Here is a 22,327-nt window from a genome sequence, read left to right on the forward strand (position 1 = left end):
AGATGTTTATAAGATTTTTCCCATCCTTTTCTTACTTACATGTATCTATGCACATGGCCGGGTTGTCCTCATCGGGCTGCAGTCTGTAATTTATTACTGCCTAGAGAATTCCCATCAGAAGCGAAGGAAGCAAATATGACCCTATTTTCAAAATAGGAGACCGCCACATTTCAGTAAAATACAATCCAATCAACCTTACACCTCTGGTGGCGATGTAATGGAAAGTTTAGTGCAGACATGATTCTTGATCATCTAGAAATTCGTAAGTTACTGTATATAAATTGCAGCAGTAAACAAGTCCAGCTAGACTCGTGGTATCCTGTCTCGATGTCTACTTTACCCAGTCTGTTTTTGAATACTCATATGGCATTTACTTGCACCACCTCCTTTTCCAAGCATTTCAAAATAAGCATGCTTTCTGACTCAGAAGTTAACGTTTTTGCATCATTAAAATAGACACCTGTTTTTTCTTTGACTTGTGTTCATGTTCTCATGGTCTTCTATCATCTTTTACAAAAAGATGTTTTCTGTTCACTTCTTCCAGTCTTCTAACTCCTTTAAACATCACAATATCATCTCTCCTGTTTCTTTTTCTCAATTATGATTTATAACTTTAACATAATGCGAGTATAAGTGGCTGGGGAATGGCTGGGAGAATGAGGGAGGTGAGAAGACAGGAAGAAATCAGTAGGATAGAAGTTGTGGAAGCAATGAAGAAAGTTAAATCGGGTAAAGCCCCATGAATTGATGGAGTGTGTGGTGAAATGCTGAAGCATGGGGGAGAGATAGTAGTAGAATGGATGTGGAAGATGTGCAGATTGGCCTGGGAGGAAGGTAGAGTCCTGGAGGATTGGAAGTCAGGTATAATTGTTCCCTTTTACAAAGGAAAGGGGGAAAAAGAAGTGTGTGGTAATCATAGGGGCAGCTGTCTTCTTAGTATAATAGGAAAAGTGTATGGTAGGATACTTATTGAAAGAGTTAGAGAAAGAACAGAGAAATTAGTTGGAGAAGAACAGGGAGGCTTTAGGAAGAGAAGAGGTTGTGTAGATCAGATATTCATTCTTAGATCTTTAGTGGAAAAGTTTCTAGAGAAGGGAAAGAAGTTGTATGTGGGTTTCATGGATTTGGAGAAAGCATATGACAGGGTGGATAGACAAGGATTGTGGAAAGTATTAAGAATATATGGAGTAGATGGGAAGTTGTTGAATGTTGTGAAGAGTATGTATGATGGTGCGAAGGCTGCAGTGCGTGTGGATGGCGAACAACGTGAATTTTTCTCTTTGAAAGTTGGGTTGAAACAGGGATGTGTCATGTCTCCATGGTTGTTCAATCTGTACATGGATGGGGGTAATAAAAGAGGTACAAGGTAGGGTAGTGGATGTTGGAGTGGCCCTGGTGAGAGAGGATAGTGTTGGGAAACTCCCTGTACTGTTGTTAGCAGATGACACTGTGTTGTTGAGTGAAGACGAAGGGGAGCTGCAAGGCTTGGTGGATGAGTTTGGGAGAGTGTGAAAGAAACAAAATCTAAAGTTGAATGTAGGGAAGAGTAAAGTGATGATCTTTGAGAGAGGTGAAGTCAGTGAATGTACAGCGAGGTTGGATGGTGAGGAATTGGAAAATGTGAGTACGTTTTAGTACTAGGGTAGTGTGATGAGTAAGGATGGAGGTTTGGAGGGTGAAGTGCTTGAAAGGGTACAGGAGGGAAGAAAGGTTGCTGGTTCTTTGAAAGCAGTGATAAGAAACAGGGAAGTGAGCATGGAAGTGAAAAAGTTACTACATGACAGTATTGTGATACCAACTCTAACGTACGGAAGTGAAGCATGGACTTTGTTGGAAGGATACAAGTCAAGAGTGAGAGCAGAGGAAATTAGTTATTTAAGAGGAGCCTGTAGAGTCACATGGAGAGACAGGCTGACGAATGCGGATATAAAGGAGCGTTGTGGTGTGGATGTGGATGTGATAGGAAGCGTTATGAGGAACACACTGAGGTGGTTTGGCCATGTGGAAAGGATGGAGGGTGAAAGAGTGACGAAGAGAGTGTATGTGAGTGAGGTGGAGGGGGGAAGAGGGAGGGGGAGGGCGAGGATGAGATGGAGGGATGGGGTGGAGAGGTATATGAGAGAGGGGGTGTGAGTTGGGAGCAGGGCAGTGAAACGGCGGGTGACAGGGAGACTTGGAGGCGATTTGTTTGTGGCCACCCCAAACGGGATTGAGGCGTCTGGCAATAGATAGATAGAACATATCCAATCCCTCATCATGACAGCTCTCTCAAGCATGGCATTATTCTTCTGGTCATCAGTGCGTTTTCACGTTTAATGACATGTTTCTTGAAAAGTGGTAACCATCCTACATACTGTAATCTTGGTCTTATCATGGATATTGATATCCTCCATAACCCCCACTCACTGGAAAGCGGCATATACCATGTCAGTTCGGGTGGCTGGGTTCCAACGGGTGGTGTGAATAGCCGCATTTGTCTTCCCACCACCATCTGAACCGGCCATCATTTCATCTTGGTATCCTGCGGTGGGAAGGGAGCTCCGGAAGCTCAAGCACAAGTGGTTCAATTTGTCCGATTACATGCGCAGGTGTGGAGTGGTCATCAGAAACTTCCTCGTCTGAATGCATCCACCCCTCCCTTGCATCATCCACCCCTGCCAAACTTCTGCTGGTGCATACAAAGAAAAGGCTAAGTGATAGTACAATATATAGAGCGTGCTCTAGATGAACTGTGTCCAGTTTATCTGACAGTGGTCATCAGAAACTTCCTCGTCCGAATGCATCCACCCCTCCCTTGCATCATCCACCCCTGCCGAACTTCTGCTGGAAGATACAAAGAAAAGGCTAAGTGATAGTACAATATATAGAGCGTGCTCTAGATGAACTGTGTCCAGTTTATCTGACAGTGGTCAAACTTGGTCTGAGAAAGGGGGAAGTTATCACGTAGAGAACGACGTGTCAAGTGATCCGTCCCCGTCCTACTCTGACACGTCGGAAAAGGCCTTCACAGTGCTTCAGGAGGAGGGAGTGGCTTATGACAGGGACGCTTTTACTTCTAAGGAAGAAGTGGATGACCTGGAGCAGTGGGAAATGAAGAAGACAGTGGTGAGAGTGACGGGCATCAAGTAACGTACATAAACTTTGCCCCCGCGTCTCACCACCACACTCGCGACAAGTGCGGCACAGTCTTTCCTTGCCTCAAACCACATCACCACAACCAAACACTTCAAGGGCCATTTCTCCACAACCTAGTCCTTCATATGAAGGGAGGGGGCAAACTATGGCCGCACGTGGTCTGTGTGGCCAGTGTGGCCAGCCAGCATCTCCCCAGAAAATCCCTGAATCAGGTGAGTCTTCACCTTCGTTGTCCTTCACCTTTGCCACTCCATCCTTTTGACTGCAACTGAAAGCAGTAGTTCTAAGCACAGGTGTGCTGGAGATTGTAAATAGTGGATAAGTATGTACAAGTGTTTTTTTTTTTTTTTTCAAAAGTGATAATGATTTTATAAAGGTATTATGTGAAGTGAAGGTTTTAATATTTTGGGTCACCCTAACAAAGAAATGGAAGAAAAATAAGGATTTTTTTGAATCTACTGTATATAGATAGATAGATAGATAGATACACACACACAAAGATCCACACTCTAGCCTCGCGGCCATATCGGACCAGTCAGCACTTGTCCAAATTGGAACCGTCTATGAAACATGATTTCCTTTGGAACAAGTGCTAGGCAACCCTAACGAGCCGCTCAGCAAATGCCAAAATGAAAGACATTTCTGAAGAGCTCCCAAAACCACCACCACCACCATCACCACAGATACGTCCATTATCATCATGACAGCTGCCACCACCAGCACCACCACCACCACCACCACTGCCACCACAGCTTCCACCATCATCTCATCTACCATACTCACCATCATCATCACCACAGCTACTACCACCACTATCACCATCACACCTACCACATTTATCTGCTGAATAAAATTTTCTGGTCTTAGCATCATTGAAGTAATAGACATTGGAGTGTCCCAAAAAGATAAAATAAGTCAACAACATCTGACCTTGACCTTTGATCCTTTGACCTTGCTGACTAATTAGTTCATCACCTTCTCATACTGCATCACTGACAAAAGTTTGGTAAAAATCCGTCAGTGGGTTCAGGAGATATCACACCTACGATAGTTTTACTGATGCACGTACCCACGCACACGGATGGACACACCAATCACTTAATGCCTCGTCCATCATTGGTGGAAGGAGACATAATGAGGTGATCAGTACGCAGGCTTCCCTAATCCATAACCGTTCTGGAGGTCATGCCCTAAAGCAATGTTTCCCAAACTTTTGACCTCGACCCTGAACACAGAATTGTTTTTGTCTGGCGACCCTTAGGGCAGAACCATAATTTCAGTGTTTCTTCATTTATTTTTAGCCATTAAAGTTTATTGGATAAAATGCAACGGACAGTTTGAAGTAAAAATTCAGTAAAATTTATCGAATACATTTTACTTTAATATTATTTTCAATACATTTCGATATTTCTAATGTTGATCGAAAGGAATGAAAGGCAAAACTTAATGTAAATGTAATTTATTGCAAAATAAAGCAAGCAAAGAAAAAGAACCTTTTGACTGGCAACTACGATGCTGCTTCATGAGTGAGCCCTTCTGATTATTGATTCTTTGCTGATAAATTTAGTAAACAAAAATTGTTATTACCATGATACTTTCCTATGATCACACAAATGTCAGGAAATTTATACATTCTTTCTTCAGATGGACTTCATTGCAAAAATTGAAAAGGAAGAAAACATAGTGACTACCGTGATGTTCTTCATTTTATGGGCGAGTTCTTCCAGACTCAGCTTTATGTTGATAGTTTTGGCACAACACAAATCATGCTGAGGACCCAGACGGCCCCTTGCATTAGTTCTGATCGCTACAACAGCTGAAAATCCTTGTTCACAGAGGTATTTGGTTCGAAACGGGAGAAGAGCCTTTTCAGCCTCACGAGTCAAAATAGGCTTATCTTTGAGTTAAGCCCAGAATTCAGAGTATGAGAGACTTTCAAAAGGCTGCTTGTGCACCGGATTTTCCTGGACATCTATAAGTTCTTCTTGAAAACCTGGAATACCTTCTCCAGCTTCACTGACCCAGCTATTTTGGCATAGGTTGGCATTTTCTGTCAAATATCAGTCCACTTCCTCCTGAAGGTTCTTCAAATGATCTTGAAAAAATACTTTAACGTCAGCAAAGGCAATTTCTGACGAATCTTCCAGCACAGACACAGTTCTGGAAAAATAGACGTTTTTCCCCTTGCTAAACTTTCTCTTCAAAGTGCAAGTTTCTTCTTGAATGAGGCTTTCACTAATGTCCACCATAGTATGATTTTAGCCTTCCATGTCTGAGTTCAGTTTATTCAGGAACCTGAAGATGTTGATGTTGTCATGACACTCCTTTATTACCGCTGCCCAGCTCGTACAATTGATACACAAGTCTACACTGTTTGAGGGCTGGAGGTCGTCTGCCTGCCTCGGTCTCGCTGACCGTCCCTCCTCACCTCCCTCTAACTATACCCTCCCCAATCATTGACGTCACAGAGGCATAAACTAGCTGGTCAACACCCTCGCACACACACACACACGCACACACACATGCAGACACCATTGACAAATACATAGATAACATAACATTGACAAACACATACCATTGACAAATACATAGATAACATGACATTGACAAATACATAGATAACATAACATTGACAAACACATACCATTGACAAATACATAGATAACATGACATTGACAAATACATAGATAACATGACATTACACCCCACCCTGATCTGCAAGATCATAACCAAATCTAAGTGGTGGGTGCCATATGCATGTGCTTCGTCGAAGTACTGCCTCTGGTTCTGTCGTTGTTGGGCTGGACTCATCTGACACTGCCTGCTGGTGCAATTGCGGATGTTGAGCTTCTACATCGATGTATAGTGGGGGATCAATACCAGCCTCATGCACGTCTGGCTGGCTGCCGTGATCCAGTGAGGTGCTGCTGCGGTGCCTCACATCCTCTCATGTGCTGCGGGATACCATCAACATCCACCACCTGCGGAGAGTTGACCCTAGTGATGACACCAGGCTGCGACACCGAAGTGCAAAGATCACCATGCTTCCTGATCCATACAGCATCACCGACTGCATACCACATGTCTTCGTCACCATCAGGCATTGTGTCCGTGATGAGCCTTTCCTGGGTAGGAACTAACTCGAACTCTTCCCGCTCATTCTGGCACCTTGCCAAAAACCTTTCTAACAACTTTACCTCATCATCCTTCCCTCCTCTTTTCTACTCTGATGGCTCTGTAGCTATTTCTTCTACTGATAAAGCAGATCCCTTTGCTCAGACTTTCTCCTCCAACTCCACCTTAGACGATTCCAGTGCTGTTCCTCCCTCACTTCCCCCCTCTGACTTCCTCATGGCTAACATTAAAATTTCTTCAGCTGATGTATTTTCTGCCATTGCTGGCGTCAGTACTAAGAAGGCATATGGGCCGGATGGAGTCCCTCCTGTTGTTCTCAAGAACTGTGCTTCTGTGTTTACTCCCTGCCTAGGCAAACACTTTCGTCTTTGTCTGTCAACTTGTACCTTTCCTTCTTGCTGGAAGTTTGCTCTCATTCAGCCAGTCCCAAAGAAGGGTGACCATTCCCAACACTCTAACTATCGTCCAATTGCTTTAACCTCCTGTATCTCAAAAGTTTTCAGGTTAATTCTTAATAGAAAAATTTTAAGGCATCTTTCCTATCACAACCTTCTTTCTGATCGTCAGTATGGGTTCCGTCAGGGACGCTCCACAGGCAATCTTCTCACCTACCTTTCAGACTCCTGGTCATCCTCCTTTCGGGACTTTGGCGAAAGCTTTGCCATTGCACTTGACATCTCAAAGGCTTTCGATCGAGTCTGGCATAAATCTTTAATTTCCAAACTGCCCTCTTACGGTTTCTATCCTTCTATCTGTGCCTTCATCTCTAGCTTCCTTTCTAGTCGTTCTATAGCCACTGTTGTAGACGGCTATCGTTCTTCTCCCAGATCTATTAACAGTGGTGTTCCTCAGGGCTCTGTCGTATCACCAACGCTCTTCCTTTTATTCGTCAATGAGCTTCTAAGCTGTACATCTAACCCTATCCACTCATATGCTGATGACTCCACCCTTCACCTTTCCATTCGATTCCCACAACGTCCATCTCAGCAGTTACTTCAACAGGCAAGGGATGAGGCTATGGCACACCTAATGTCTGACTTGGGTAGTATCTCTAACTGGGGTAAAAATAATCTGGTTGTTTTTAATGCATCAAAGACTCAGTTTTTGCACCTATCAACCCGACAAAATCTTCCACAGGTATACCCACTTATGTTTAATAATACTCAACTTAATCCTGCATCATCCTTGAACATGCTTGGGGTTTCATTTGCTCGGGACTTGTCTTGGAAAGATCATATTACACATCTTGTAAAATCTGCTTCCAAGCGATTGGTTGTGCTAAGCCGACTCCGTTCTTTCTTTACTCCTGCACAATTGTTGACTCTATACAGGGGTTTTATCCGCCCCTGTGTGGAGTACAACTCTCATGTATGGGGAGGCACCCCACATACAGCTCTTCTCAATAGGGTGGAGTCAAAGGCTTTTCGTCTCATTAACTCTCCCCCTCTTACTGACTCCCTTCAACCTCTGTCTCTTCGCCGCAGTGTTGCACCTTTCTCTTTTCTATCACTACTTCAATGGTCACTGTTCCTCTGAACTGTCTGCATGCATTCCTCCACTTTTATGACGGACGCGTAGCACCCGTCTAGCAGCAAACTCTCACCCCGTTTCTGTCCAACTCTCTAATGCAAAAGTCAACCGTTACTCCCAGTCCTTCATTTATGCAACATTTCATGTCTGGAACTGTCTCCCTCTGTCTGTATTTCCTTCTTCCTATGATCTCCAGTCTTTCAAATGCATTGTGTCCAGGCATCTCGAAATGAATGGATCTTGAATTTGGCTCTCTCTTATATTTTGTTTTTCTCTTGAAGGGAACAGTATTGCGGGCTCATTGCCTTTGGTTCCTTCTTCCTCACATAAAAAAAAAAAAAGGTTGTACACAATCTCGCACCTCGTAGCTGTACACACCATTCGCAGGGGCTTCCGTCACTGATGTTCCATCTTGGGGTGTGATATTATGCAGGTGGCATTGTAACATACCCCAACGTGTGGGAAAGGCCGAGAATCACCGCCCACGGAAGATGGTGTCATAATCGCAGAGCAGTTCAACAGGTGCTCCTCACTCATAGAACACCTGCTCTAACTGGCGAATGACAATGTCTGCATCTGGGTGTCACAGCTGCCTTCATATGCAAAATTGGGATGGCCCACAGTCGACGATTGTCAGATAAGCGTGACCACTGTGATAGGTGATGTCTATAGCCAAACGGTGCCATGTTCCTGTCGCACCCAATGACCCATGCTGGCACTTCACTGGAGCCAGGTCAACGGCTTGGCACACATCACACCACTTCACAACTTCACGCACCTCAGCCCATATCACCAGTTGAGAGATATCTCGGTGCGCAAAAAACAGTGTGCCCCGGATGCCAGGATGACCAGCACGTACATGGACATCAGCAATTCTAGGCTCACTGATGTCTTGCTCATCCATTGTGCTGCACCACCTACCAGTCTGTCATTCCACACCCACTCCTCTGGGACACGCATGAGGACATCAGCGTGATTTTCTGTGGACCGGACAAGTCTCACAGACAACGTCAGTCCCAACTCACTCACCAGTTGATGAATGATATCGACTCAGTGGCGAATCAACATCTCTCTGTGAGCCTTCGTTCGAAGTCGTGCACGACCACTCAGTTCGTCGTCAATCCAACAATATACTGTGGCAGAGTCTGTCCATAACTCAATGTTCTTCATACCCCAAGTGATTGCTAAGTTCACTCCACGGACTGCTGCATCCAGCTCCGCCATGTTGATGTGTGAGCTGTCGTCCCGCCACAGCCAGCATGCGTCTTCAGTTACACTGCCTTATGGCATCTCTAAAACAACTCCAGCACCTAGAGCACTGACGTCTGTCCACACGATTGCCCGGTCGTCATACACGCACCAGAGGCCACGACACGAATCTTCCCTGACCAGCCATGCTATCACATACTCCATTTGTTCAAGCAGGGAGTCGTCATCCATGATGTCGTCCCAGCCCTGTGTCACTGCATTTGCTAGGCGTTTAATCCACGCAGCTGCTGGCCAGAGCCACCATCCTACTGGAAAGTGCGTGACTAACCGTCCGCAATATGCGAACACAGCACAATGCATCACTCTTGTCAGTGGTGGGTCGACTGGATTGTCACGTGTCCACTTCAACTGGCCATCTGATGACTGCATGTGCAACCCTAGCAGTCGTGCCCCATCAGCTGCACGGTTCAGTGCCTTGCATTCCAGGCCGAATGCAGCAAAATGTGCAGCGACCTGCTCTGCACCAGCTAGGTCCTCATTCACCAACAGATCGTCAGTGTAAGGCAACACTGCACGCTCAATATCTGGGTCCTGAGCCAAGATGTTCTTAATGACAGCCTTCATGACCAACGGAGCTATGTTGAGGCCAAAGCCAAGGCGTGTCAAACAGTAGCGCTGGCCTCATACCATCACTGTCTGAAACGGCCACAGTTGCTGGTCGACACACACCTGCAGATAAGCCTTGTGTAGGTCCAGAACAGCCACATTACCTCCGTGTCAGCGCCACTTGCGCATCTGATCAGATCAGCACATATGTCGCTATCAGTTACGTAGTCGTTTAGCTCATGGTAGTCTAGCACTGGCTGTACTTTACTGCCGTTATTCTGACAAACAGCCATGAGCAGCACAAGCCCTCGTGGTGCCCCATGTTGCTGTTCGTAGTAGGGTATCAACCAGCCGTTCTTGATCCATGACTCCAGTTCCTGGTCAAACTCCTGGCCCGTGGATGGGGATATGTTGTACTGTGCCACAGTATTATGCAGGCAATCAGGTACTGCTCCATTTGTCCATTTCCATGACACCGTCCACGTTCAATGCCTTACATCAAATCATACACTGAAATCAGGCGCATCCACTGCAAGCAGTGTCAGAGTCAATTACGCAGCTCCACACAACCTCCCAGTGGTACAGAATTGGACTTCTGATGGAAACTTCACTATGACGCCACCAAATGCTGAGATGCCAGTGATGCCGAGCACAACATCCACACCCAAAGGTGGCTCACACACCACCAGCACGCGCACCCGGGCACTCTAATTATCAGGAGTTTCCACTGTCACACTGTTTGTCCCGGTGCATCAGAAAGAATCTCCATTAATCGTTGTGATGCTGGTCGTCTGCGGGTGCCACTGCATGCAACAAGGAGCATGTACAATGGTGTCTGTGCAACCAGTGTTGACAAGAACTTGGCACCGCCGCCCATCAACAAGCAGCTGCACCACAGGAAGAGCGCCACTTACTTCCAAGAGAGGACGCTGGCGCTCCAACGTCATTTCCCATCTGAGGACATGCAGCAGCAAAATGTCCTGGCTGACCACAGGTCCAACACCAACGCAGGCGACGTGCTCTCCCAGGCAGTTGCACCTGCATTTGGTCTCGCATTGGTGCCGAAATCCCAGCAGCAGCCACAGGCTCATCACTAAGCACGGAGCAAGCCCGTGCCAACATACTGTTTAAATCCAGTCCCTCAGCTCTTGACCCAGCGTGAATAGTCCTGCCATAAGTGCACATGCTAGAGTACAGTCAGACACGCCTCCAAACAAAGACGACAGCCGTCGGAGATCAGCCAGGAAGACGTCAACTGTCTCACTTGCTTGTAGCCGACGTGCAGTAAAAGCTTCATATGCTGCATATTGATCTAGGGTGAATGTTGCATACAGTGCTTTCTTCACCTCTGTCAGCGAACAGCGGCTGGCAACTGGCAATTGTAACCAAACAGCGAATGCCCAACCTGTCAGTTGTAGTGGCAGAACTGATTCGAGGGCAGCTCCAAGGAGCTGACATAATATCTCCGCCCATGTGACCCACTCCACAATGTCCGTAGAGCCATCATACTCCGGAATCAGGCGAGCATCAAATGGCATTAATGTTGCTGTAGGAAGGTTGGTCTTCTTATTGTCCTCCATATTGCCTAGATTGCTTGTAGCGGACAATCAAATGTTGATGCTGTCCTGACACTCCTTTATTACTGCTGCCCGGCTCATACAGTTGATACACAAGCCTACACTGCTTGAGGGCTGGAGGTCGTCTGCCCGCCTTGGTCTCGCTGGCCGTCCCTCTTCGCCTCCCTCTAACTGCACCCCCCCCAACCATTGACATCACAGAGGCATAAACTAGCTGGTCAACACCCTTGCACACACACACACACACACACACACACACACACGCACACACCATTGACAAATACATAGATAACATAACATTGACAAATACATACCATTGATAAATACATAGATAACATGACATTACAAATACATAGATAACATGACATTACAATGAGGCTTTCACTAATGTCCACCAGTTTGATTTTGGCCTTCCATGTATGAGTTCAGTTTATTCAGGCACCTGAAGATGCCACCTAAATAAGGTAGCTTTGCCACCCAAGCAGCATCTGTTTAGCAGTCGGCCAGCTTATGCTTCCCTTGAGAAAAATTTCTATTTCAGTTGTTAGTTGCATAACCTGTTCAAGAATGTGCCCTCGAAAGAGCCAGTGGACATCAGATTGGAAAGGTAAGTCCTAGTGATTGTGATACCATCTCTTCACACATTTTATGGAAAATGCTCGAGTTCAAAGCTCTGGCCTTGAAAATTTTTGCAATTTGAATAACATCATTCAGAACCACATGGAGTTCCGGCAAGAGGCGTTGGGAGGCGAAGTTTTCCCGATGTAAGAAGCAGTGATTATGATGTTGGGGTTTTCTCATTTAATCCGAGTGACAAAACCTACATGACTTCCCATCATAGGTGGAGCTTCATCAGTAAATACGGCCAAACAGTTCAGTCAGTCTACGTTGTGTTTCTTGAAAATATTTTCCACCATAACAAAGATGTCTCCTCTAGTGGTGGTTGTTCACAGGGCACTACAGAACAGAAATTCCTCCAAAACTCTGTCATTTCCTCTGTACCTCACAAAAACCCGGAGTTGAGGTTCGCCAGCAATGTAAACAGATTCATCTATCTGCAATGAATATTTTCCTGCTCGTTAGTGCCACAATTAGTTGATCAAAAATATCTAATGACATGAGATCAATTTGACATTTGATGCTGTTGTTAGAAGGTTGCACCTAATTCAACCTTCATAGCAACATCTGTTCCGCAAGTAGTTTTCAGCATAGCTACTGCTGCTGTTGTTACCAGCTCCTCTCCAATGTTATGAGACATTCTGCAATACGCCATGCCACTTCAAAGGACACCAAGGAAGCTTTCTCCAAAGAACATCAATCCGACTTCGTTTTACCCATTCTTCCTTATCTTTCTAATAACTTAGTGTTTTCTCAACAAAGTTTTAATGAACTGAACACAAGTTATGTTTTACTTTGTTTTCCTTCATAGGTTCTTCGGCGAGGATTTGCAGGCACTGGACACACTGAGAACGGGCAATCCCTAATCTCTATCTCAGCTCAGCGAAGCCGTATTTCAGATACTCAGGTAAATACTGCAACTGTTGTTTGTGTTGAGCCATTGTTCCCTCTGGAATTCAAACCTAAAATGAATACATATGTAGTGTCCACTAACGAAACGCGTTTCGTCAGCAGACAACTGGGGTTCTAATGAAACACGTCTTCTAACGACAGTACAGCAATGCAAGCAAAATTGAAATACACAGTGGAGAGATATCATATACTATTGCAAGGCACAATCTGAGTATCATTTATGCCATACTCATGTTAGCATGTTGGAGCACAAGGGATAGAAGACCAATTAAGCCGGTTTAGGGGATGTGAGAAATCGAACAAGGGAAGCCTAACAACTCAAGAAAACCAGAAACTACTGTGTTGTATAGTTAGAAGACGCATTTCGTTAGAACACCAGCTGTCCGATAAAGAAACGCATTTCGTTTGAAGACAAGTTTCATTTCCAGACTAGCTCTCTCTCTCTCTCTCTCTCTCTCTCTATAAAGATATATATATATAAATATCTATCTATCTATCTATCTATCTATCTATCTATATATATAAATATATATATATATATATATATATGTATATATATTTAACTCTCTCTCTCTCTCTCTCTATATATATATATATATATATATATATAACGCAAGGAAGAAGGAACCAAAGGACATGAGCCCGCAATAACAGTTCCCTCCAAGAGAAAAACAAAATACAATAGAGAGCCAAATTCAAGATCCATTCATTTCGATATGCCTGGACACACTGCGTTTGAAAGACTGGAGATCATAGGCAGCAGGAAATGCAGACAGAGGGAGACAGTTCCAGAGCTGACCTGTTGCATAAATGAAGGACTGGGAGTAACGGTTAACTCTTGCATTATAAAGTTGGACAGAAAAGGGATCAGAGTTTGCTGCTAGACGGGTGCTACACGCCAGTTGTAGAGGTGGAGCAATGCATGCAGACAGTTCAGAGGAGCAGTGACCATTGAAGTCGGCTTAGCAAACCTAATCTCTTGGAAGCAGATTTTACAAGAGATGTAATATGATCTTCCCAAGATAAGTCCCGAGTAAAAGAAACCCCAAGCATGTTCAAGGATGGTGCAGGATTGAGCTGAATATTATTAAACAATAATGGGTATACCTGTGGAAGATTTTGTCGGGTTGATAGGTGTAAGAACTGAGTCTTAGATGCATTAAAAACAACCAGATTATTTTTACCCCAATCAGAGATACGAGCCAAGTCAGACATTAGGTGTGCCATAGCCTCATCCCTTGTTTGTTGAAGTAACTGCTGACATGGGCGTTGTGGGAACCGAATGGAAAGGTGAAGGGTCGAGTCATCAGCGTACGAGTGGATAAGGTTAGATGTACAGCTTAGAAGCTCATTGTTGAATAAAAGAAAGAGAGTTGGTGATACGACACAGCCCTGAGGAACACCACTGTTGATAGATCTAGGAGAAGAATGATGGCATATCTACAACAGCGGCTATAGAACGACCAGAAAGGAAGCTAGCAATGAAGGCACAGATAGAAGGATAGAAACTGTAAGAGGGCAGTTTGGAAATTAAAGATTTATGCCAGACTCGACCGAAAGCCTTTGAGATGTCAAGTGCAATGGCAAAGCTTTCGCCAAAGTCCCGAAAGAAGGATGACCAGGAATTTGAAAGGTAGGTGAGAAGATTGCCAGTGGAGCTTCCCTGACAGAACCCGTACTGACGATCAGAAAGAAGGTTGTGATAGGAAAGATGCCTTAAAATTTTTCTATTGAGAATTGACTCGAAAACTTTTGAAATACAGGACGTTAACGCAATTAGACGATAGTTGGAGGGTTGGGAGTGGTCACCCTTCTTTGAGACTGGCTGAATGAGACCAAACTTCCAGCAAGAAAGAAAGGTACAAGTTGATAGACAAAGGCGAAAGAGTTTGCCTAGGCAGGGTGTAGGCACAGAAGCACAGTTCTTGAGAACAACAGGAGGGATTCCATCAGACCCATATGCCTTGTTATTATTGAGGCCAGTGATGGCAGAAAATACATCAGCTGAAGAAATTTTAATGTTAGCCATGAGGAAGTCAGAGTGGGAAAGTGAGGGAGGAAGAGCACCGTAATCGTCTAAGGTGGAATTGGAGGAGAAAGTCTGTGCAAAGAGATCTGCTTTATCAGTAGAAGAAATAGCTACAGAACCATCAGAGTAGAAAAGAGGAGGGCAGGATGATGAGGTAAAGTTGTTAGAAAGGTTTTTGGCAAGGTGCCAGAAGGAGCAGGTAGAATTTGAGTTGGAGAGTTGAGAGCATTTAGTACGGATGAAATTATTTTTAGCAGAGCGAAGAACAAACTTAGCAAGATTCCAAGCAGAAACGTAAAGATGATGTGATTCAGGGGTGAGTTGGGTCCGGTACCTTTTGTAGGCCCTCTCCTTGTTGTGGACAGCATTAGAACAAGTGTGATTAAACCAAGGCTTTCTTGCATTAGACAAAGGATTCGAGAAAGGAATGTATGCTTCCATCCCTGAGAGAATAACCTCCATAATGTGCAAGGCACACTCAGATGGCTCCCGGCCATGAAAGCAATAATCATTCCAGGGAAAATCAAAGAAGTACTGCCTGAGTGCCTCCCAATCCGTGGCTCCAAAATGCCACAGACGACGTTTCCCTGGAGGGCCCACAGGCCGTACCGGAGTGATAGGATAGGTTAAGGTGATAAGGTTGTGATCGGAGGAGCCCAACGGAGAGAAAAGATTAACAGTGTAAGCAGAAGGATTAGTTGGAAGGAAGAGGTCAAGTATGTTGGAGCTCACTCCAAGACAGTCATGGATATGGGTAGGTTGCTGTACAAGCTGCACTAGGTCATTAAGGAAAGAAAAGATGTAGACTTGTTCACCAGGTGGATCAGTGAAAGGAGAGGAAAGCCAAAGGTGGTGGTGAACATTGAAATCTCTTAAAATGGAGATTTCAGAGAAAGGAGAAATGGATAGAATGTGTTCCATCGTAGAAGTAAGATAGTCGAAGAATTTTTGATAGTCAGTAGATATAGGGGATAAGTAAACAGCACAGATATATTTAGTCAGAGAATGACAGGAAAGCCAGAGGCAGAGTATAGAGAACTCAGAAGAATCGAGTTCAGGAAAACGTGAGCAAGATAAGTCATTGAGTATATATACACAACAGTCACATTTGGCTTTGAAATGAGTATAGAGAAAGTAGGAGGATACAAAAAAGGGTTTGCTGTCAGTTGCCTCAGACAGCTGAGTCTCAGTTAGAAAGAGAAGGTGAGGTTTAGAGAAGGAGAGATGGTGCTCAACAGAGCGAAAGTTAGAAAGGAAAGAATAGCGAATGTTTTTAGAAATAAAGAAGTAAGTTAGACAGTGGTTCCATAGCAGCCTAAGTTAATTGTCACCGGGAGGGCGGAGGTGAGGGCATATATATATATATATATATATATATATATATATATATATATATATATATATATATATATATATATATATATATATATATATATTTATATATATATATATATATATATATATATATATATATATATATATATATATATATATATATATATATATATATATATATATATATATATATATATATATATATATATATATATATATATATATATATATATATATATATATATATATATTTATATATATATATATATATATATATATATATATATATATATATATATATATATATATATTTATATATTTATATATATATATATATATATATATATATATATATATATATATATATATATATATATATTTAAATATATATATATATATTTAAATATATATATATATATATATATATATATATATATATATATATATATATATATATATTTATATATAAATATATATATATCTTTATATATATATATTTTTATATATATATTTATATATATATATATTTATATTTATATATATATTTATATATATATATATATATATATATATATATATATATATATATATATTATATATATATATATATACATTATATATATATATATATATATATATATATACTTATATATATATATATCTTTATATATATATATATATATATATATATATTTATATATATATATGTATATATATATATGTATATATATATATATATATATATTTGGTGCCTAAATGGCTTCGTTGGTAAGCTGCTGTACTCACGCAGTTACTAGCGCTAGCGCTGTCTGAATCAGTAATTATTTAATAGGGGAGGTTGGTGGCAAAGAATCGTAGTAGAGGCGCGCTTGCAGTCTAATGGACCCAGGATCGAATCTCGGCTGCAGGGAACAGTTTAAGGATTTGAATTTCTAAAAGCAGGTTTCCTGATCTACCAGATACGACCCGCCGACATGTCGTAAATAAAAAGTACCCCCGCTTAATAGCACATCAATACACCAGTCCTGTTATGAGACAAGCTCCTAGCATATATTCAATATGGATGATGGGTTAGTTACTCTCAAGTAAGAAATGTGGGAGGTGGTAGGAGGACTACTGGGCCTTGGGATATGCGCAACTGCCTCTACTGAGAATAGGGCCCTGAGCCCGGCTTCCTAGGCCCAGAGTCGACACATAATATATATATAATGTAATATATATATATATATATATATATATATATATATATATATATATATATAAAAATATATATATATATATATATATATATATATATATATATATATATATATATATATATATGTATATATGTATATATATATATATATATATATATATATATATATATATATATATATATATATATATATATATATATATATATATATATATATATATATATATATATATATATATATATATATATATATATATATATATATATATATATATATATATATGCTGATGATGCTGATGATATTGTACTGATTTGTGGAAGTATTTACAAGATGCAGAGGGTGCTTGATTGTCTGGTGGATGAAGGAGAATAAGTTGAATTGGTAATGAATTGTGGAAAGACTGAAATTATTAATATGAACTTTGAGAACCAAATCGATTGTGTAATTGGGAATGATGTGGTAAAGAATGTAGAAAATTTTAAATATCTGGGAACGATTGTATCATCAAATGGATCATTAACTCGCCGCATGCCAGTGCCGTTTTAAAACGGTCTGACATAATTTCACGGCCAGTGCCAGTGCCGTTTTATAACGCCCTAAAATAAAAAACTTCACTGTGACTGCATTTTTCACGATTCGCGGGTAAAAATTGGCATGCATGTAAGCTGACAGTTCCTCTACTATCCCCCAGGCTCTCAAGGTCATACACTCACTCGCTCCCCCCTTCACGCATGCTCTGCCTTACTCTGGCTGTGTCCCTCACCCAGTGCTACACATAGTGAAGGCATTTTGTAAATATTTTCATATAAGTGTATGTTGTAAATATTTTCTTTTAAGTGTAAGAACTATATGGTGAAGTCAAATTGTAAATACCTTCTTGTAAGTGCCAGGACTGTACATAATGAAGTCAGGTTGTACCTATCTTCAAGTAAGTGTAAGATAATGCATTCACAGTGAGAAAGACATGCAAATTGTGATAGATGCTGAAGTAATAAGTGATCAGAAAAGTGTACTGAACATTGCTATACCACCTTCCCAAGCATAAATACCTGAGTATACCTTACATAGGAAACGGCTTTCTTTCACATATGTGGTGAGCATGAGAGAGCAGCTATACCTGTACACGAGAATGCAGGACTCAATAAAACTGATTTCCGACCCTCGGTGGGCATTTTAATGGCGAAATTTGTTGTTTCCACATCAAAATCTATCATTTTTGCAAAAAAAAAAAGTCGAAAAATGGCCGGCACTGGAGTGACCCACAGGGCTAAAAATAGCCTGCATGTGGCTGGTTAAACAATGAAATTGAGGAGAGGATTAGACAGGCTTGGCGAGCTGTTGGAATGTTGAAATCTGTTTGGAATAATAATATGCTTTTGATACATACTAAAGTGAAATTTACAAGTCCATGGTTAGACCAATTTTAATTTATGGGCATGAGTCATGGTACAGTACAATTGTAACAGATCAGAAAGTATTAGGATTTAAGAATAAAGTACTGAGAAGGATTCTTGGGGTAAAGTGGCAAGACAGAGTTACAAATGAAAGAGTAAGGGATATTACGAGAGTGGAACCAGTTATTGAATATGTGAGACTGTCTCGCTGGAAGTGGCTGGGGCACATATACAGAAAAGAAGGCAGTTTAATACAGGATGTGCCAGAGTGGACTGCTAGAGGAAGAAGAGGTAGAGGTAGGCCGAGGGAAACCTGGTTGAGGACAATGAAAAGAGAAGCAGGAGATGAGTGTTGGTGAGACCTGAAGGAGATGGCAAGAGACAAATATTGGTGGAGAGAGTTCATCGAGGCCTTATGCATCCAGTGGGGTGCCACAGGAAATTATTGATATATATATATATATATATATATATATATATATATATATATATATATATATATATATATATATATATCACCACCATCATCATCATCAGCCATTATAAGTCGATCTGCTGAACAAAGGCCTTCTGCACGAATTCCTTTGACTGAACCAATCATTGCTTCGTTTTCCCTGCAAATTTCTCTATCTTATTTCTCCACTTCCCTGTCTGGCAGCTTTATTCTTTCTTACGTTTAGAGTGCACTTTGCAATTGTCCAGTCAGTCAGCCTCCTGTTCCATTTGTTATCCCTTATTCTTGCTACATGGTCTGCCCACGTCCATTTCTGTTCTTTTATAACTTCTATAATATCTTTGACTTTAGTCTGCTCTCTCACCCAAGTTGATCTTTTCCTGACTCTTAAAGATATTTCCCAACATTGATCTTTACATTACTCTCTGAGAACAGATTATTTTATTTTCCATCGATATTGTCAGTTTTCAGGTCTCACAACCGTACGTCATAGCTGGAATTATACATTCGTTATATACTTTTCGTTTCATACAAACTGGCAAGCTACTTTTCATAATGTATGTTTATCGACAGCTTTCCATCCAATTGTAACGTGTTTTTTTTTTTTTTTTTTCGCTATCATGATATTTCGTTAATTTATGTATTTACCCCAAGTAATTGTACTCCTCGATTTCTTCAAGAATTTCTTCATTTATTCTCATGACGCTTTTTGGTGTTTGTGGATTAAACATTAGTTTTATACAGGTTCATCTTTAGCTCTACTTTGAGACTTTCTCTGTTCAGATCATTTAACATTTCTTGCAATGTCTCTGCTGTTTCTGAGATTAGAACTGTGTCATCTGCTGATCTTAAATGGTTTAGCTTTTCTCCATTTATATTCAGTCCTTTGTTTTCACAGTCTAGCTTTCTGAAAATACTTTCTAGACATGCTGTAAATACTTTTGTTGAAGTTGTATCTCCTCGACACACACCCTTCTCAATCTTATTTTTTTCTGAGTCCTTATGTACTTTAACCGTAACTGTTCCCTCTTTATACTGTATATGTTTTCGAGCAATATTATAGTTTTCTCATTCACTCCTTGTTCTTGCAATGAATTTATAATTGCTATGTGCGCCACTGAGTCGAAAGCCTTTTCGTAATCAACAAAATCTAAGCACAATGGTTTATTATATTCTGTATTTTTCTCAATTAGCTGATTCAATGTATGTAGATGATCAGTAGTCGAATACCCGTTTTGGAATCCTGCCTGTTCACGATGGTTTTCCACCAAATTTGTTGTTATTCTGTTTGTATGGACTTCAGTGAAGAGTGTGTAAATGACTGTAAAAAGCTAATGGGTCAATAGTTACTAAGATCTTTTGAGTCACCTACTTTGTAAAGTAAAAGAATTATTGCATTATACCATGTTATGGGAATTTTCTTTTCTATACATTGAGTAAATAAGTGAGCAAACCTGTTTTGTACTTCTACTCTTGCATCTAACAGAAAATCTCCTACTGTTCCATCCTCTCCCGGAACCTTCCCTCCTTCCATATTTTTAAGAGAACTATTTACTTCATCTGGTGTTACCTCACGTATTTCACTTGTGTCACCTAAAAATTTAGCTATTGGCATTACTGTCTTTGATGCATACAGTTCTTTGTAAAAGTCTTCAACTCTCTACACCATCTTATCTCTTCATTTAATGACTTCACCGATTTTGTCTTTCAGTGATGCAATTTGTTGTTTTCCTAGTGTCATTTTACTTCGGACCTGTTTCAGACGTTTTCCTTTTTTTGATGGTTTCTTTAATCTGATACTTATTTCTCTTTCTTTTTTCTTCGCTTTGCCTTTTGTTGATCAGCGTATTTGGCAGCGAGGCGTCCCGAGTCCCGTCGACGCATGGGCATTGTGGGTGCGTTGCAACATTTTGCATTTGCCAGTCCTGATGACGTACTGGTATGTTGCACTGCAATTACTGAGTTCATACTTTCAAATGCAAAATTTTCAATTTTCGTGCATGATTTTTCGTACATATACACCGGACACCTTCCTCTATTCCTCTACAGGATGCCAAGCAGGGACAATGCCTTGTGCACAACCTCCCCCGCGCAACCTCCCCCCCCACGCACAACCTCCTCCCCCTCCCGCACCCCCCAGTCTCCCCGCATGCCATTGTCTCGGCAATTCACCTGTTACCAGTGACCCTGGCCAATAAAGACATTCAGGGCCAGAGTGATTCCCCCAACTCCGATGACAATGTGGAGGACAAAGTTTACATAGCATTAGAGGAAGAAACAGTCAAGAAATGATGACCAGTAGTAATGTGGCAAAAAAGGTCAGGTATAGTGATGAGTTCAGTGGAGTGAAACAATGCTTACATAATGCCTATATTACTGTTTGGAAACCAATAGTACTCTCGTACCACATATAAATTCGCACCATAAATAAATAAATACCATTTATGAGTGGTGTGAAATAGTTACCCTCCCATAGAACTCGTTTTCTTTGGTACCAGCCTGCTAGAAAACCCAGTAAGGTAAGGAGGTACTGCTACCTGGATCGAGTATTTTAAACTTCAGGTGAGCGATTTCTCAATGAATTTTCAACGTTTCTCACCAAAAGTGGAGGTTTAAGCCAAAAAAAAATAAAAAATAAAAAATACCTCGGGATTAGGGGGTGTCAGAGGTGCGAAATAGCTCGGGACGTGATGAGTTAACTCAGCTCGTTCTGTTTCATCTTTCTTTGTTTTTCTTTCATTTCCTTTTTTTTTTTTTTTATTTTTTTTTTTTTTTTTTTTTTTAAGAATCTCTGAGTGTCTTTTCTCTGAATTCTTCTTGGCTTTGGTTGTATTAGGTTTTCCTATTTTTTTTTTTTTTTTATATGTTCGACTCTGGGCATAGGTTTCACAGCCTGCTATCAAGGCCCAGCAGTCCTCCTACATACCATACACCTCTACATGTCACCACTTCGGCGCTAACACCCACCCTCCATGTCTCATACAGGACTAGTGTATTGGTATTAGCAGGAGTATTTTTACGACATGTTGGCGGGTCTTCTGGTAGATCAGTAAAGCCTGATTTTATGAAATTCAAATCCTTAAACTGTTCCCTGCCCCAGCGGGGATTTGAACCTGGGTCCGTTAGAACGGCAAGCCACCTCTCTACTGATTGACGCCTCCCCCCATAATTCTCTTAGCATTATTATTAGTCTC

The 22,327-nt window shown here is 41.4% G+C and overlaps 1 protein-coding gene across 1 annotated transcript in view; it reads right to left on the reverse strand.

Annotated features, from left to right (window-relative positions):
• Nucleotides 1-2,504, reverse strand: part of LOC145407079 (uncharacterized) — a 28,920-nt gene extending 26,416 nt beyond the window's left edge. Inside the window, exon 1 of the mRNA XM_080278103.1 lies at nucleotides 2,407-2,504. Coding sequence (XP_080134229.1) covers nucleotides 2,407-2,504 — 98 coding nt within the window. The remainder of the gene's footprint in view (nucleotides 1-2,406) is intronic.
• Between the last annotated feature and the right edge of the window lie 19,823 nt (nucleotides 2,505-22,327).

This window comes from Coenobita brevimanus, chromosome 72, assembly GCF_032717465.1.
Source record: "Coenobita brevimanus isolate Jiangsu-jjx chromosome 72, ASM3271746v2, whole genome shotgun sequence".
Taxonomy (NCBI): Eukaryota; Metazoa; Arthropoda; class Malacostraca; order Decapoda; family Coenobitidae; genus Coenobita; species Coenobita brevimanus.